The sequence below is a fragment of the Penicillium canariense genome, assembly GCF_028826845.1.
Source record: "Penicillium canariense strain IBT 26290 chromosome Unknown utg000004l_segment0_segment0, whole genome shotgun sequence".
NCBI lineage: Eukaryota > Fungi > Ascomycota > Eurotiomycetes > Eurotiales > Aspergillaceae > Penicillium > Penicillium canariense.
Genome location: NW_026622731.1, coordinates 3,310,894 through 3,326,959, shown reverse-complemented (window position 1 = coordinate 3,326,959; position 16,066 = coordinate 3,310,894). Strand labels below are relative to the sequence as shown.

Genomic DNA, 16,066 nt, shown 5'->3' with positions numbered 1-16,066 from the left:
GTATATAAAATTCCGATAAAGGTATTCTACAGGTACACAAGGCAACAAACCCGGCCATCTAAAAGCACAACCTCAATATCACGATATCCGCATTTCACAACTCGTGAACTCTTCTGGTCATACTTTGACTGACTTCTCAGCTGAGTCAGACGAGTCGTCCGAGGCCCAATCATCTTCTCCCACTGGGCTCTCTTCCTGGGTGGTGATCAAAATCCAGTACATTTTTTTGACCTTCTTAACCTCCTTAATCTCTCGCTCCTTGGTCTTTTCACCGCGCTTGCGAGTCATCTTGTCGACTTTGTCAGCTTTACGAGACTTGCTGTGTAAGTCCACTTCTTTGAGCTTCCGGTCCAATTCCCGGTACTCCCGCCGAAGCTCTCTCAGCCGCCTCCCGTAGCGCGGATGGTTAGGGTCCAGGCATTGCATCTGGGACTCAACGTCATTCATATCCTCGGTGATCTCTTCCATCTCATCATCAGCCCCACTCCTCTTTAGCTCAGCCTTGGCGATCTCTCTCTCAGCCTTGACAGACTTTTTCTCAGCCTCAGCTTGGTGCTTCTCGAGTTTCTCAAGCTGTTTCTTCTCAGCGCGCTGAACGGCGTATACACCGACCTTTTTCATCCAGTTATCTGGGGACACAGGTGCGCTGATATTGTCGAACGACAGCGCCATGACTCGATCACCAAGAGGTTCCATCCTCCTCGTAATAGCATTCCCACTAGGCTCATTGGCCCGCGCACTGCTCACCGGCGCCTGATACTGGGTCTTTGCAAAAATGACAGTATCATTCGCCATTCCAACCTGGCCAAGCATCTTCCCCGTCTTACATATCTGCGCATGCAAACCCTTGGGTTTGAAAATCCTCTCGTTCGCCTTCTTCATGTATTGCTTTGTCCGAACAATGGACACACCCGCAGCTCCCAGGCCAGCAGCAAGGTTAATGCTGGCACCGACAATTTGTGTGGTCTGCAGTGGAACAAATCCCAAGATATCTCCGATATGATTCGTGACTTGGAAAGTGGGGTTGGCCATGAATGCTTCGTTAAGCCCGTCGACAAATGCCAGCATCACGCGGGAGGAAAGCCCATATTGTTGCTCGAGTTCAGGGACACGGGCGCGGATGAAGGGGCTCAAGTGTGCACCGTCAAAAACTGTTGTGATCTCTAGAGCATTGTGCGCGTTGATTAGCATCGATACAATTAGGTTGAACGGACATCCAGATGCCCTTACGAGGAATAACACATGGTCGCCGTTGAGAAGGATGCTGCTGGGTATTTGGTTGAGGTGCTGGCATGCAGGCTTGGCTGTTTAAAGAACCAGCATAAGGTAGTGGTTCCCATTGCTGTTGATACTGTTGCTGCGGATGTTCGTAAGAAATATAAGGAGCAGAGCCGTGCCACTGAGGTCGCGGTGGAAAGGGCTGTTCAGTCCGGTGGGGAAGCGGCTGGACACGACGCTCATAGGCTGCATAATCTAGCTGCTGACCTTGAATGGACTGATAGCTTAGCTGTGTTGAATGTTCACTGGGGTACTGCGATGATTCTGTATAAGGTGGTGGCGGGGCGCTATAGTGTTGCGGTGCAGACTGCATTGTGGCCAGGTTCGACTTATCGACGCTGTCGAAGAGAGGTATTTTATTGCTAATAAAAAGGGGAATAGAGAGATAGTTTATTAGAAAGCAATCAAGTTAAAGGGAAAATGTCAAGAATCTTAAATGATTTCTCTGGTGGCCAGCAGTTCGTGTCCGCAGAGCTATCCCTTTTGGGCTAATCCGCAGCGACCAGTAATGGTTCCCCACATTTACAACTTCATCTTATTGGCCAAGAACACAGGTCCACTATTGGCGAAATCCACCCAAAGAGGCTTAGGGCCGCGATCTCATAACCTTGAAGAGCATTTTGGTTCTCCTCTCAATAGGTCGTGATGTATACCCAGTTTGGTCACCGTCCTTGGCGGTCAACGAGGCTGCCATTTCCAGTACTTCGCCTCGTTATGATGGCACAACGAAGAGCTCGCATATCGGGCGAATGGAGTATGATCAAGCCAAATTCGTTCTGACTCGATCTGGTTTATGCTACGGCAAAGAAAATATGAGCACTGCCTCGAATGGAGGCGTACCACTTTGGAGAATGCCAAGCTATAACCGCTCTACTTGGCACGGGTAGTTGTCTCGCTGCAACATTATGTCTTCAAGATGTTCATTCTTGGTAATTTTTTGGATCTGGTTTTATGTCCACCGTACCTAGGAGCTACTGCTAAATAGCGTCACATGCTCACTTTGATTATACCAAAAGACATCACAAAGAGGCGCAGCTGGACTATGAAATTTTGTACTTTTTATCCCATGGTTCCAAACTTTCAGGGTACCACTCTACATAGGAAAAGTTTCATTTTCGTAGATGCCGTTATTGCCTTGCCGTATGTGGGTTAAAACTTGCCGTATCGGGAACTAAAACCCGCCAAGACTTTTTGATTTGACATCATTGTTGGTGCTTACATATTTACTCGATGATCAATCGCCACGCCCAGCATAACTCAGGCTTCAGCCTCTCACAGCCCCCAAGTCATGATCAAAACAGCAGAATAGGTCGCTGGTAGCACTCATACCTAAACGCCTAATCTGAACTTTTACTATGCAAGTCAGCTGCGCAAGCCAAGTCTTTCCGAATTCCTTGCTTGCGATAGTGAGATGAAAGTCAAGCGAAGATCCGTTTGTCAAAATTGTCGAACCCGGAAACTGGGCGTAAGACCGCAATAGCTATATGCTAAGCTTCAATAGCTAACACTTGACCCAGTGCGATGGGAAAAAGCCGGGATGCAGCCAGTGCGTGCTTACTGGGAGAGCCTGCGGTGGGTATCAAAGCGACTGGACATTTGTTTCACAGGGGGAACTCCGGAACACCTCCACCTCGAACCCGAATCCAACCAAAGGCTCACTCGGCAATGATAAATCGACTTCTGTTGTTTGCCTTCCTAAGTCAGTTGATAAGCATATTCAACAAATGAACCGTGCCTCGTATAGCCCTCTGCTATCGACATCCTGGCCTTTTGGAGGCCCGTCCATGAACGACGTCGCGGAAATAGTCAAGTATGGCTATATACCTGAAAGCGACAGTACGAGTAATCATCTTCTCCACGGAGAAGCTCGAATATGTGGTGCATGGGTTGAGGTACTTCCTAACCTCCCATGTCTGTCCTCGGACACCTCTGTCCTGTCGAAAGCTACAAAAGCACTAGCAATCTCAATTTGGTCACATAGAGGCCAAACACGTGCATGCGATGTCGAAACGTCACAAAGTTATCATGATGCTGTTCATACAATGCGCGGGAGCATTGCTGCAAATGGTCTCTCCCTTGAACTGATGCCTGCCATAATGTGTCTCACGTTAGTCGAAGTATGCTAATTCCCTCGATTCCATGCTTGCTCTAAGTATTAGCACTAATAAAAGCAGCTTATGCTTCCAGATTCGGTTGCCGCTCTGAAGGCACATTTTCGAGCGGTAGGGACATTATTTGAAACTTGCGGCCCAGAGGTTTTCCGGTCAGGTATACCACATAAGCTTTTCTTGGGCTTTCGGCCACTTTTGGTGAGTCTTCCACTTACAGCGTCCATGGGCCGTATTCAAAGCTTACTTTCGTAATTTCCAGATAGCAGAAGCTGTGAGAAATCGTCAATCTACCTTCTTAGCCTCCAAAACCTGGGTCGAGGCGCCATTTTCCCCGATAGCTCCATCTCTTACTCAAGCCCTCTTTACCCAAGTTGCAAATTTACCATTCCTCCTGCACATGACCGACATGCTCCTTCAATCATCGAACTTGAACAACCAATCTGCTGCGGAGGAGGTGATTGACGCTCTCCTCGATGTTTTGAGCCGCCTCGCACGCTGGGAAAAGAATTCATGTCTAGCACCTGTGACTTCATTCTCCCACCTTATCCAATTAAAGAGAGACAGCATCAACTTTCTTGAGTTCAAAACAATTCCGATATCATTCCCCAACATCTCCATCGCAAACAGCTTTACCCACTACTGGTCCTTCCGACTTATATGTCTTATAGAAATAGAAAAGGTCATGTTACGTGTACCACTTTCCACGAAGACTCGAGAGCAAGTATCTCACAACCTTGATCGCCATGGAATTCACACCGAAATTGACCTTTTGGCGATCATGATTTGTTCGAGCATGAACTATCTACTCCAAGACGATATGAAACTTTTCGGGCCAGCATCCACACTATTCACCCTGCAAACAGCATATGAGTGGATCAAAAGGGACCAAGCACACTATCAAGGCGGAATCGATTTCATTAAGCAAACAGTCAACGAGCTTGTTCAAAAAGGTTTACAATCTGCACCGCTTTTTATCCTTGGCGAGACACGCTGAACTGGGTTTGAGCCACGCTTTAATCTGCTTATTTTGCGCGCATACATACATACGATGTCTACGGTTTAGAAAACCGAGACCTTCTCTCCTGGCTTGAGCCAGCAGATCTTATCACTGATGCCTTCCTTTTCAAACACCTGCCGGAGCTCTGCCCCAAACTGAGTGAAGTGCCCCCAAGACTCATAATGCATGGGAATCAAAACTTCAGCTTTGATATCGCGGAACAGTCTAGCCGCAGACTTGCCGTCCATGGTGATTTGAATTGGAGGAGCAGTCGGATCGGCAACGTTTGGGACAATAACATTGCCCAAGTTCATCACTGCCGCTTTAATATGATACTGGTTGGCAATTTCCTTGAGTTCACTGATGTGTACCGTGTCACCAGTGAAATATACTGCGTTCGGGAGACCGTCGCGGCCTTGTCCAAAGTTTTCTCCGGTGACGATGAAGCCGGTGCATTCACCACCCGGAAGATGCTGGGTTGGAGTGGCGATCACCTTGAAATTCTGTCCAGCGATCGTGATACTCATGGTCTCCCACGGCTTCATTCCATGAACGGCGGGGCGAGGGACCAGATTCTTGGCGCCTTCGACTGTTGTGAGAACACGGCGCCCGTTCAGAAGTTGGCGACCAAGGTCGTCCAGATTGTCAAAGTGGTCTTCGTGGCTCAATAGCACCGCGTCAATTACGGGCAGCTGATCAAGGCGCAGAGCAGGATTTTCAGATACGGTCAGAGTAATTTGGCCATCAGACCATGAGGCGCCAGCCGGGGAAAAGAAAGGATCGGTCAGGAAGTTGACCCCGTTGATCTCCAAAATAGCAGTGGCAGTGCCGATGTGTGTCACGTTCAGAGTAGGAGCCATCGCGGTTGAAGCGAAATTTCTCAAGTTCAGATGTAGCAAAAGTATCAACCAGGATTCTGGGAGTATATTTCCAAGTGTAGGCCCTCGCACTTTGGGACAGAAAGACCAAGCTATTTATATAAATGCGTGGAGCTCACCTCCCATTACGGTGGCAGAGAGATGACATGAAAAATTTCAAGCATAGGCAGATCTTACTCAAGTTTATTAAGGGAACAAATGTGGTTGGAAATCATTTTGATCGAAAATGTATGTGTCATTCAACCAAAACGGGTATCATATTCCGCCAAGACGGCAAGGCCGCGTACTAAATGGCCACTCAACTCGAGGCTTGCAATACAAAGAAGGTTATTCTCACTTGATACAGTAAAAGCAGAATGGAATAAATTGGTCATATTTCTTCTCAGTTCTTTGCGCCATTTTTTTGTTGAGTTTGGTCAATCATGCTCACTGTAGAAAAAAAAACCCCTCAGACACCCCAAACCTAAGTAGTGGATTTAACACTAGGTAAAATGATATCTAGATAGAAAGATCGAGAATCATTTTACGGAGTGGATTCAAGGCATGATACTCGTCTCTGATATTATTCTACAGCGACCGTTGAATTTCCTTGTAGGATTGGCTTTGTACACATCTTCATAATGCCCATTCGAGCATTTAACTTCGTCAAAGTGGGCTTCATAGTGTTCAAATGCCTGAAGCTACAGTGCCCTTTATTGTCGATAACGTGAAGACTGTCCATCGCCCATGCTGGTGGTGCGATAGTCACTCCCCATTTCATTGGACCCAGGATCGCAGTGTCCAAATTTTCATCCTTGGGTGGATGGCAAGCAGCGCTGATCGCAGTACTAAAAGGACCGGCCACTGGCATCTCCGACTTGAGCTTTAGAAAGCTCAACCCAGTCAATATCCTATACCGATCATGGTCTAGGTATCGGATGCGGTCTCCATCCTTAAACCTAGGGCACCCTGGTTGAATGGCCATCATAGCCATAAAAGCAATTAGAACAACCTGCTCGGCATTACCCTTTCAAATTACCAACTATATCACGATAACCCCGGTGTAGCCCAAATTGGGTTACTAATCATTGCGCTAGCTCCGACCAACCAGAGCCGACATCGCCCACGCGATGATGCCACTCTTCCAAAACAATCAGCCGCTCTACCAGTCGCCCCGATCGCCCATTTCACCAGTCGAGAAAGACTCTCCCTCAAGAAACCCTTAGTTGTGAGTACTCTTGCCGCGTTTTCTGCCTTATTTTGGGCCCGCCCCCCCCAAGAACGCGGGTATCACCTTTGACTGTCCCCGCATTACCTCCGGGACGCGCCTCCCCTGTACATGTTCTGGCTGCGAATTTCAGCCACAAATGGGCGCTGCGCGTTGCCAAAATATGTCTTGAAGGGTCCGCGTGCTGACCTGTTATATCTGTCTAGTGCCTCGGTCATTTTCCCCCACGAAGCAAAGTACAATGGCTGTCGAAGCCGCTCCCGCTTCGGTATGTCGAATTGTTCTATCACACCCTGTGCTTCGTGGAGTATATTCGGATTATGTACTTCATTGGCTCTGATGAAGTATTAGTACTAACATGCTCTCATTACAGCCCGTTCCCATCCCGGAGCTGACCAAGATCACTTCCGATGTACGTTACAACCCCCAGCCCGTGCGCCGTCAGGCCAAATCGAAACCGAGGCCGAACGATATTTGCTAGCACGGAATTATACTCACAAGATCTCCCAATAGGCCTGCGATGCTGCGCTAAAGAATGCCACCGAGTACGAGCACGGCCAGGTCGGCAACTGGAACTCAGAAATCATCGTAAGCCTACCCCCCGACCTTCACCCCACAAAGGCCTGCCCCTCGGATCAGTATCTCACTAACAACCTTCTAGAACACCGTCCTGAAGTCCCTCATTTCTTCCACCGCCCCCTCCGACTCCACCAAGCCTGCGCCCTACCGCTTCACCGTGAACAGCACCATCGTGCAGCAGGGGGTGATCGATAAGACCGCGGCTGCGGACGGCACACAGAGCAATGCCGGCAAGCGCGGCATGCACTCTGCCTCCGGCGCCTTCTGGGATGTCAACCGCGATGGCATGTGGACGTTCAAGTACCCCGGCGCCGAGGAGCGGGGGCTGGATGTTGTCGTTAGCGTGACGTGGTTTGCTGTGAACTAAGCAGCTGATAGTCCTTGGTTATTGGAGTGGCTTCCGGGATTGCCTGGTAAAATTATACGAGGAGGTCTGGATGCTTTGAAACTTGTCTATTCTTACCTACTGGAAGGGTATTTCTTATATGGACTTGATTTACTCACCGCACTCGGTCTGTATTTCTCCATGTACCCTTTGCGATGTATTTTGAAACCCAATTTATTGTTTTCATGTTATCTTGTTGAGCGATGTGCTGTGTCTATTACTGTTTCGAATATCAGGTACTCAGTATGCTCCGACAAGTATTTGAATCGTGTACAAGGGTAGATTGTAAGGCGGAGTTCTCAAGACCACAGATAATACAGGCCAAGAAGTCATCGAAATACCACTGTCTTCCAAATACAGCAGAAAGTTCAAGGCTACGTTGAGAGGCAACCAACTTTCGCATAAGAGATATTGATATTGTAAAGAATCCACTAAATCCTCAGAAAATTGGTATCTCCGCCAGTTCCGTAAATCATAAAAGCGACCCGGGCACAGTCGCTCCAATAAAAATGCAAAGCCCGTCCGTCCTACGCCATGCTATGTCCTCGAAAACGCCGCGAAAACTGGTTTGAAAATCACGCAGGCGACTTCCTCAGCGGGGCTCCGAGTAGTCGTTCAGCGCGACGCAGACCGCACCACGGTGGTGACCGCTATACTGGCGGATGATGTTGCCAGAGCTGAGCTCCCACAGACGGGCGTAGTGGTCGCTCGACACCGTCACCAGGTACGCTGAGTCGGCCGAGAACGCGCAGTCCCAGACCCACCGTTGGTGATTGGCCAGGGTGGTCTCCAGAAACAAGGTGTTGCTGGCGGGGTCCATGGGCGGACCGTCGGGCTGCGCGGTGAACGTCTGCTGGGGGGTCTCTTCGCGGGGAGAGTTGTCGGTGATGCGCAGCAAGTGACGATCCTGATCGAAAATGCGCAGGAGGTCGTGACCCTGAGTCTTCGCCTCGGCGGGGGTGGCTGGTGCCTCGTTCTGGTTCTCCGCAGGTCCATTCTGAGCCTGCGTCTCCTGCTTCTCGTTCCACGCTTTGATGGCGGCCTTTGCAGGCGCGTACTCAGGGTCAAGGTTCCACACCTTGGCGGTGTGGTCGGCGGAGCAGGTGGCCAGGTGCTTGACATCGGGGGACAGGAGGACCCGAGTCAGGTAGTCTTTGTGAGCCTGGAAGGTGGAGATCGGGATGATGCGAGTGGCTTCGTCGGTCTGAACCATGCGCCAGATGTAGACATTCCCCTATGTAGAAGCTTAGTTAGCGCTCAATGTTCAGATACGGCGAAAGGGACGTACACAGTACCTTCTTGTTTCCAGCGCACAGCAGAGATCCATCGCTCGCAACGCTGACGCTCAGGACGGAGGTATCCTCCTCGGGAATCAACTGGTGGGTGCAAACATTCTCACCCAAGTCCCAGACGCGAACCATGCCAGCCAGATCACCACTGATGAGCTCGCCCTGGTTGGGGTGGATGACGACGTCATTGACGGGAGCTCGGTGGAGGTAGTTGCGCTGAAGACTGCCGGTGCGAGTGTCCCAGACCTTGACAGTTCCATCCTCAGAGCTAGTGACCATCCACTTGCCCTCGCAGTGAAACGCGACTCCGGTGATGTTGTTGGTGTGACCCTCAAAGGTCATCACAGGGTTCGGGTTGGTAGACTTGATGTCGAAGAGCTTGACATTGTTGTGGCCCGCGGCGGCAAGGAAGCGCTTGTCGGGGGTGATACAGAGACGATTGACCTGCGAGTCTGGATGCTGAATAGTCCGCGAGCAGATGCCCGACAGTGCCTCCCAGAAGCTGAGGAATGATTCGGATTAGCCTCCGCAAGGGACAGAGCATGTGAAGGAGACAATTGTGGCTTGAGATCGGAGAAAATAATGCTCGTCAGGATTATGACTTACCGAATAGTATGGTCATACCCCGCTGCAGTACGTGACAGCAAAGATTAGTCCAGACACGTCAAGAATGTGGGGATATCAAGTCGACTGGAGACGGCCAACTTACCTGTACACAGGATAACGCTCATGCTGTCCAGGGTGTAAGTTAAACGAGAGAAATGACGTTGCAGAGAATCGGGGGGTGGAATTGTGCCAAATGACTTCCGATTGAAAGGTCGAGGAATATCGATCGGGGCGGTGTCAGTCCCTTGATCAGGAGGACGGACAGAGGAACCGCTGTTGGTACTCTCTCCCACCTCGGAGCTGGAAGGGTCATGTTCTGCCATGCTGGCACGTGATATAGGGGCGGTGGGGCTCGATGCTCACATCAGAGGGCGGTGTAAAGAGCGGTAAATGTGAACCTTTAGAAGGCGGTGAGTGAGATGGTGAAAACATTAGGATTGAAAGGGCGGCTTGATTCCGATGGCAGAATCAATCGGGGCATAAACAAAAAAAGATTAGGCAGGTGATCTACTCTTGTCAACCTGCTTACATCGTCACCACCTCCGACCACCTTACTTCAACCGTCTTCACATTTATGTACAGGCGGAATGCTACAGACATATCTTTCCTGATAACCATTTCTTGTTTCAAGAGCTTTATGCTCACAAGAGCAAGGCAGACAGCCTAATTCTTACAACACCGCAGGAGGCAATAGCTCCTGTTGGATTCTTCTTAAGATGGACGATATCATGGAGCACTGTGAGTTGACTTCTTTGGATTCCAGCAGCTTTGCACATAACGATCTGGGGCTCACACTTTTCCCCGGGTCGCAGCCGCAGCTGTCCGCGCCCTGGTCTCACGAGGACATGGATGATATGGATTCCCTCTTTGGTATCGGTGACGACTTCGATCCATTTACCGATTTCGATCAACTGGCCCATCGGATAGATGGCTCCAACAAACGTACTAGCGATGAGGCGTTTGCAGGTGATGTCAAGTCTCCTGCCAGCAAGAGGCAGAACCACGAGGCGGAGGCCCCTTCGGTGGCAACAGCGCCATCACCAGGTATGAATCCCATCAGCCTGCGTTCGACTCCTTCGATTCCTTCGATTCCATCCTATTCGCCTCTGCCAGCAGCGGGCGATTTTGTTTCGGCTAGCTCTGCCATCAAGGATAAGTTTGCCGTTGGCAAGGAGGGCATCACGCACCACGCGGCTCTCGAGGCGTTCGCTCAAGGTCAAGCCCAGTCGAGTCCGAAGCATATCTCACCTTATGCGCGAGTTGGGTACTATCCATCTGCACCGAATCTGCACTGTCGGGTCGGCGGGGAGGTGGTCTCAAACGAGGTTCTCCAAAACCGTTTGCACAGCTCTAGGCGCCGCATCGATGTCCTCGTAGCAGAGCGTAACAAGTACCGCGATGCCCTGCTCAGATACGAGTGTGTGGATCAAAAGACTGGCAAGCTGGGTATCCACCTTCTGGAGGCAGAAATGGCAACATTGCGCCGTGTCTGCTCAACTCAACAACAACGGGCGAAGCAATACAAGGCAGATATTGAAGACTGGAGGCAGAAGTATGTCAATGTGGCTACGACTCATAATTGCCTAATTCGGGACTATCAACAGCTGCAGGCTGCCAATCCTGGCCTCCAACCTGCAGTGGAGGTACCAAGGAGGCAACAGCAGGACGAATGGCAAGGCAGGTACGAACAATTGTCCCAGGCGTTCAATGCGCTGTACGCTGCCTACGTTCGAAAGCCCACAGACGTGAAAGCTACAAATTCGTTGTATCCGTCACCGGCCTCGCCTCTCTCCATCTCTTCTCCTACATCAACCTCCACAGTTCCTGCTCCGGCCTCTGTTCGTTCTGCTGGTTCAGATACGTGTTCACCGACTGGTCCTCACGAAGATCTTTCGACAGATCTTCTCACTCCTCCTTCTGCTCATCCTCCTTCTGGCGAGCTAGCTCAAATGGCTGCCAACTACTCCTTCTCAGGCCGCCACGGCTACGCGCCACCAATCATCACGCCCGAGTACGCGGCCTACCTCCTCTCCTGCGCCGGCATCCGCGTCGAAGCTGCTGGCACCACTGCCAACATGCCGGGCACGTGCCCTATCGCCCCATTCCCTGCAGCCGCGGCTGTTCCCGCCGCCGCTGCCTCTGCTCCCACTGCGTTTCCCAACGAAGTTGTGGTCATTGATCTGACCGACGACGCAGACGCTGAGGTGAGTTCCCAAGGATCCAACCCCCAACCCCCAACCTCGCTGACCCCATCAAGCAGCCCGCTAGCCGAATTCCACCGTCGCTTCCGCAAGAAGGAGCTGTCATGGCTCCATGAGAGCTACAACCCCCAGAAGGACGGCGAGATCGCAGAGCACCTCTACCAGAAGCTCAACTCTCGCAAGCGCAAGCGTGAGCGCGGGGAGAAGTTCGTCGAGACCACTGTCGGCGAGTGCTACAATCACGTCCAGGCGCAGAAGGTACATTCATCCTACCCTACCATTTTACCCTAGTCATCTCGCCTTTTCTTGTTCACACTGTTCGACTAGCACGTGCGCTGGGCGCTTGGCGGTCCATTGACTGTCACCACCATTGCCACCACAGTCACAACAGTCACCATGTCCTCCTCATTCTCCTCCTCCGGTCCGCTGCCCCCAGTCCCGCCGTCGCCAATGGCGACACTCCTCCATAGCGTATCACCCAACCATGACGAATTCGCCGAGCGGATGGAGAAGTCCCACGCCCTCGGCAGAGCCCCAGATGCCGCCACCGCCACTGATTCCGACTCCTCTGCCGATGGCGTGGAGTGCGCGGTTGTCGTCTGAGGAGGGGACAAGAAGAAGGGCCTCTGAGAGTGACGCCGCCAACGCATATCAATACTCTGCTTTCCCATGCGCAATTCCCCTGCCCCACTCCATAGCTCCTCACTCCCTTCTGAACCCGCGTGCTCTCATGCATATCCCCGATCCAAACATTTGAACACAGTCTGTAATCACAGTCATGTTCCCCCTGCGCAGGTGACTCGGCGTCGTCCTTATGGCAACCACGCATATCACTGGCAGTCAAACAATACTCGCATCGTCCCACCAACGGGGCGTCGACAAAACCCTACACCGCCGCAGACCCGTTCGCCATAACGTGGGTGTTGTGCAGTGGAGTTTCTGCGAGAGAGCTGCTGCGAGTCCTGTCAAAACATAGTTATGAGTGTGGATTGGACGAGCTGATAGGGGGTGTAAATTTTACAATGGAGGTCAGAGAAATGAACACATCCTGTTGTCTTCCCAATTATTCCATATGAAGTATTCCATAGTCGGATTCGTACTCCCATACTGTCAAAAACGAGCAGGGATCTCCAAGGCCTACCTTGTCGAAGGATACGAGACACGAATGACACAACTCTCACATTCAACTCCACCGCCGTCGTCATATCCTGCATGTATCATCCTCATTACCGACATCCCAGAACACGAGGGTAAGCATAAACCGGGGCACCCAGAAGCCAGTGCAAGATACATCTGGAGAAACAAAGAGCCACAGTGCGCCGACCGGATCTCGCACAATGGACACCTTCCCAATCGAACCGTCTGATCCTCCTCTGCTCCCTTCCGATTTTGATAGTCCCAAATTTGTCACCAAGCTCCCCACCCACGCCTAGCCTAACGGGATAGCGCTTCGTTTGCTGGTACCTCAAATTACCTGGTGTAACTTGCTTTTAACAGACAAGGATCCTGGCCCTAAGTGGCGCGAGGCCTTGCAATCGTCGCAACTGGGTGCTCAGGGCCAGGACGAGGCCCGTCCCTGTACCTGTACCTGTACCTGTACCTGCAGGTCGCCTTGGCAGTAGGGAACCTGTACCATTCTCAAATTTGAAAATTGTTTTTCCACGGGTCTTATTTTGGCCGGGCGCTATTATCGGTTCTGTGGGGGATTTCTTTCCGGTTGATATTGAGGTTATTCTCCCGAATCCACCCCCACAGTTGTACTCTGGTTCGTGGGCCGCCACACCCGTCCGCCCCTTTCTTGTTTAGGTAAGCTGGATCTTCTTCCAATGGGCTCGATTTGATGTTCGTCTTGCTTGATACAGCAAATGATGATCTGCACGATGGCAGAGAAACTTAGCGGTAGGGAGTGTAGGTCCCAAGAACCAAGGGCATCATCTATGCTCTGTTAGGTCGGATGATATAGATCATTTGAGGGTAGATTCCAACATAGTACAGCTACGTATAGTATTTGTAACTTGACCGCGAGTATCTGTTTGAAAGGGGGGAGGATAGTATGTGCCTTGCGTGTGGGCCAGGTCTGGGAGCATTCCGAGGTATTGCAGAAGCAGAGAAGCATCAGGGATTTCGGGGATACAGATATACTAGGTTTTCATAGGTTTGATAGTAAGAACAGGGTGCTGATAATAGGAAGAGATGGTGTGGGGAGAGAAGACGGCAACAAAGTGGTATGAAAGCCACGCATCATCCTCTGCATTCACTGTGACTATGTCCGCTTTCACGGTTTGCGACGCTGGCAGGTTTGCTACTGCCTGGATGGTATGAAATGTACTGTTGAATGGTTTCCTCTATGTATAAGTCATGACAATTTGCATCCGCTCGTGGATCGAGTCGGGAGTCGTGAAAACAAACAAGAACCCAAGACAAAACCTGACGGAGTCGATTTATGGGACCGGAGAAAGAAAAACGAAGGCATACCTAGCCAGAATGAGAAATCTAACATATGGCACCGGCTCGACTGGCACATCACGTCGAGCCCCAAAGATATCTAAATCGAAAAAGGAAAAACTGAATAATTAATCCGTAGTCACGGCATGCGGGCTATGCAAATCCACCGGGGTATCAGGGGAACTCGAAGTATGCTTAGAGCCCTTCTCGCGTAGATCGATGCCCTGCGCTTTAAGCTGCTTGCGCGCCTTGTGGCCACCGCAGCACGACGCACAGCAGGAGCCGAACTGGATGATGAACGCGATCAAGCTGAACGCCGAAGCAACCCACATGAATGCCAACATCTTCTTGCCCACATGGGCTTTGATGTTCAGGTTGGGGTCGGCGTTGGCGAAGACGTTCGCGAAGATCACGAACATGACTGTTGCCACGGCCGAGGCGACGATGGTGGTCAGCGCCGCGAAAAAGGCAAGGATGAGGAAAGGAAACGAGCGCAGGAGGACGAAGGTACGGCGCCGGTGGGGTGGGCGTCCTGAGGGCGTGACTTGGTCGCCAGAGACCCAAGATTTAATGCTCTGCGGGGGGCGTGAGGAGACGGCAAATGGACTGAGGAAGACCATGACGAAATTGAGGACTGCTCCTGCAAGGAAAAGGCCGAACATCCAGTTCGATGCGATCTTCGCCAGGTGCAGGGGACTTTGGATGTCGCTGGGCAGGGCGACTGGTGAGCAGCGAGCGGTTAGCATTCAGTTGGACATTTCGTGATAATATCGAAAGGGGAGGTGGAGAGACGGAGAAAAACATACTACTTGCGCCAGCCAGCAGTTCGTTCAGAATGATGTCAACCGGGTTGAAAGCATACAGCGTCTTCGGGCTCGAGCAACGTGTGATTCCCTCATCATCGTAGCCCTCACAGAAACCCCAGAGACCGACTTGGTAGAAATCGTGCAGTCCAATGGACCGGGCGATGGAATTGATCAGGACGGCATTGGGCACGGATAAGGGGATAATGTTGGAAAGGTCCAGGTAGAGGAAGTAGAGGCTGCGCAGCACCGGCTTGTTCGACAAATTGCCAATCACCACCAGCAGGAGAAAGATCCAGGCGAGCAGATATAGCAGCGAGCGGAGGGCGCGATGCCAGTGGAGGGTGGACTGGCGCCGACCGGCGATGGGCCGGTCCGGCGAGACGCGGCGGAAGAGAGGGAGGTGCCGCTTGCCATTGACGGGAGCATCCGTCCCGGCGACCATCGTGAGTCGGCGTAAGAGGACGGAGCGATGAGGAGTAAGGGAAGGAGAGTGAGGAGGTCAAGGGAGAGTGTGGTCGTACGAAATGGTGGAAGAAGAGAGAGATGGGCGTTTAGGCACCCGTGAAGAAAAGGAAGCCCAAGTCAAGTAAGCCAGCCACAAGAACGAGTGTCTCGGCGAAGATTATTTTTCCCTGCAGCTCCAGTTGGCGTGGCTTGCAGCAGGGCCCAGGTCGATCTGCTCCGCTGAGAATCGGAAGCAACATCCACCAAACCCTTGGGCGCCAAGCTCCCGTGAGATCGTCAGTGGCTTCTCGCTAGCCTGCTCTTAGTGGTGACGATCATGCGGGCGCCGACCGAGAGGCTATTTGCATGCAGTTGAAAGTGTCGAGGAAAACCGGTCAGGAACCAGGGAGATGGTCCACGACGTCAGTGCCATGACCGGGTAAAGTTTGTGGTCGATGTATGAGCAGCACTCTCCTTAACGCCGACCCAACGGCCCGCCTCCCAGCCATGTCTCGTCGCATTGCGGTGGAGCGCTGCGATTTCGACCCAATTGGCCCATCAGCCCAGCATCGGCGGGGTGCAACGTCATATAATGCTGCGCCCTTCCCCACCAGACCCTGGTTGGCTAAAAAAAGGTGGGTGCCCGTACTCCTGGTTCGACGCTGGTGCTGGTGCTGGTGCTGGTGCTGGTGCTGGTGCTGGTGCTGGTGCAAGTGCGACTGGGCGAAGCAGCGGAGTTTCGGGAGTCTCGCTAGGCAGAGAAAAAACATCCACTGCATGTGCCGACATCACTCGCTTTCTTCCTCACGGAGAGTCCTGAGCCTGAGCACTGCATTTCCC

General features: G+C 51.7%; 7 protein-coding genes across 7 annotated transcripts; 2 read left to right on the top strand and 5 right to left on the bottom strand.

Annotated features, from left to right (window-relative positions):
• Positions 1-117: 117 nt before the first annotated feature.
• N7482_007499 (uncharacterized protein) lies at positions 118-1,191 on the bottom strand (the record flags this gene model as incomplete). Its single annotated transcript, XM_056689624.1, has 1 exon — positions 118-1,191. The coding sequence occupies one exon, from the start codon at positions 1,189-1,191 to the stop codon at positions 118-120; it is 1,074 nt and encodes a 357-aa protein (XP_056542053.1).
• Positions 1,192-4,448: 3,257 nt separating this feature from the next.
• Positions 4,449-5,246, bottom strand: N7482_007498 (MBL fold metallo-hydrolase; the record flags this gene model as incomplete). The annotated part of the gene is made up of 1 exon (XM_056689623.1): positions 4,449-5,246. The coding sequence occupies one exon, from the start codon at positions 5,244-5,246 to the stop codon at positions 4,449-4,451; it is 798 nt and encodes a 265-aa protein (XP_056542052.1).
• A 1,466-nt stretch (positions 5,247-6,712) lies between these two features.
• Positions 6,713-7,417, top strand: N7482_007497 (dynein light chain Tctex-type family protein; the record flags this gene model as incomplete). Its single annotated transcript, XM_056689622.1, has 4 exons — positions 6,713-6,739; positions 6,845-6,883; positions 6,985-7,059; positions 7,133-7,417. The coding sequence occupies 4 exons, from the start codon at positions 6,713-6,715 to the stop codon at positions 7,415-7,417; spliced, it is 426 nt and encodes a 141-aa protein (XP_056542051.1).
• A 610-nt stretch (positions 7,418-8,027) lies between these two features.
• Positions 8,028-9,653, bottom strand: N7482_007496 (WD40 repeat domain-containing protein; the record flags this gene model as incomplete). The annotated part of the gene is made up of 4 exons (XM_056689621.1): positions 8,028-8,669; positions 8,731-9,226; positions 9,331-9,352; positions 9,434-9,653. 4 exons carry the CDS (start codon positions 9,651-9,653, stop codon positions 8,028-8,030), a joined length of 1,380 nt encoding a protein of 459 aa, XP_056542050.1.
• Positions 9,654-10,058: 405 nt separating this feature from the next.
• Positions 10,059-11,822, top strand: N7482_007495 (uncharacterized protein; the record flags this gene model as incomplete). The annotated part of the gene is made up of 1 exon (XM_056689620.1): positions 10,059-11,822. One exon carries the CDS (start codon positions 10,059-10,061, stop codon positions 11,820-11,822), a length of 1,764 nt encoding a protein of 587 aa, XP_056542049.1.
• A 32-nt stretch (positions 11,823-11,854) lies between these two features.
• N7482_007494 (uncharacterized protein) lies at positions 11,855-12,202 on the bottom strand (the record flags this gene model as incomplete). Its single annotated transcript, XM_056689619.1, has 1 exon — positions 11,855-12,202. The coding sequence occupies one exon, from the start codon at positions 12,200-12,202 to the stop codon at positions 11,855-11,857; it is 348 nt and encodes a 115-aa protein (XP_056542048.1).
• Positions 12,203-14,104: 1,902 nt separating this feature from the next.
• N7482_007493 (SUR7/PalI family protein) lies at positions 14,105-15,224 on the bottom strand (the record flags this gene model as incomplete). The annotated part of the gene is made up of 2 exons (XM_056689618.1): positions 14,105-14,697; positions 14,783-15,224. The coding sequence occupies 2 exons, from the start codon at positions 15,222-15,224 to the stop codon at positions 14,105-14,107; spliced, it is 1,035 nt and encodes a 344-aa protein (XP_056542047.1).
• Between the last annotated feature and the right edge of the window lie 842 nt (positions 15,225-16,066).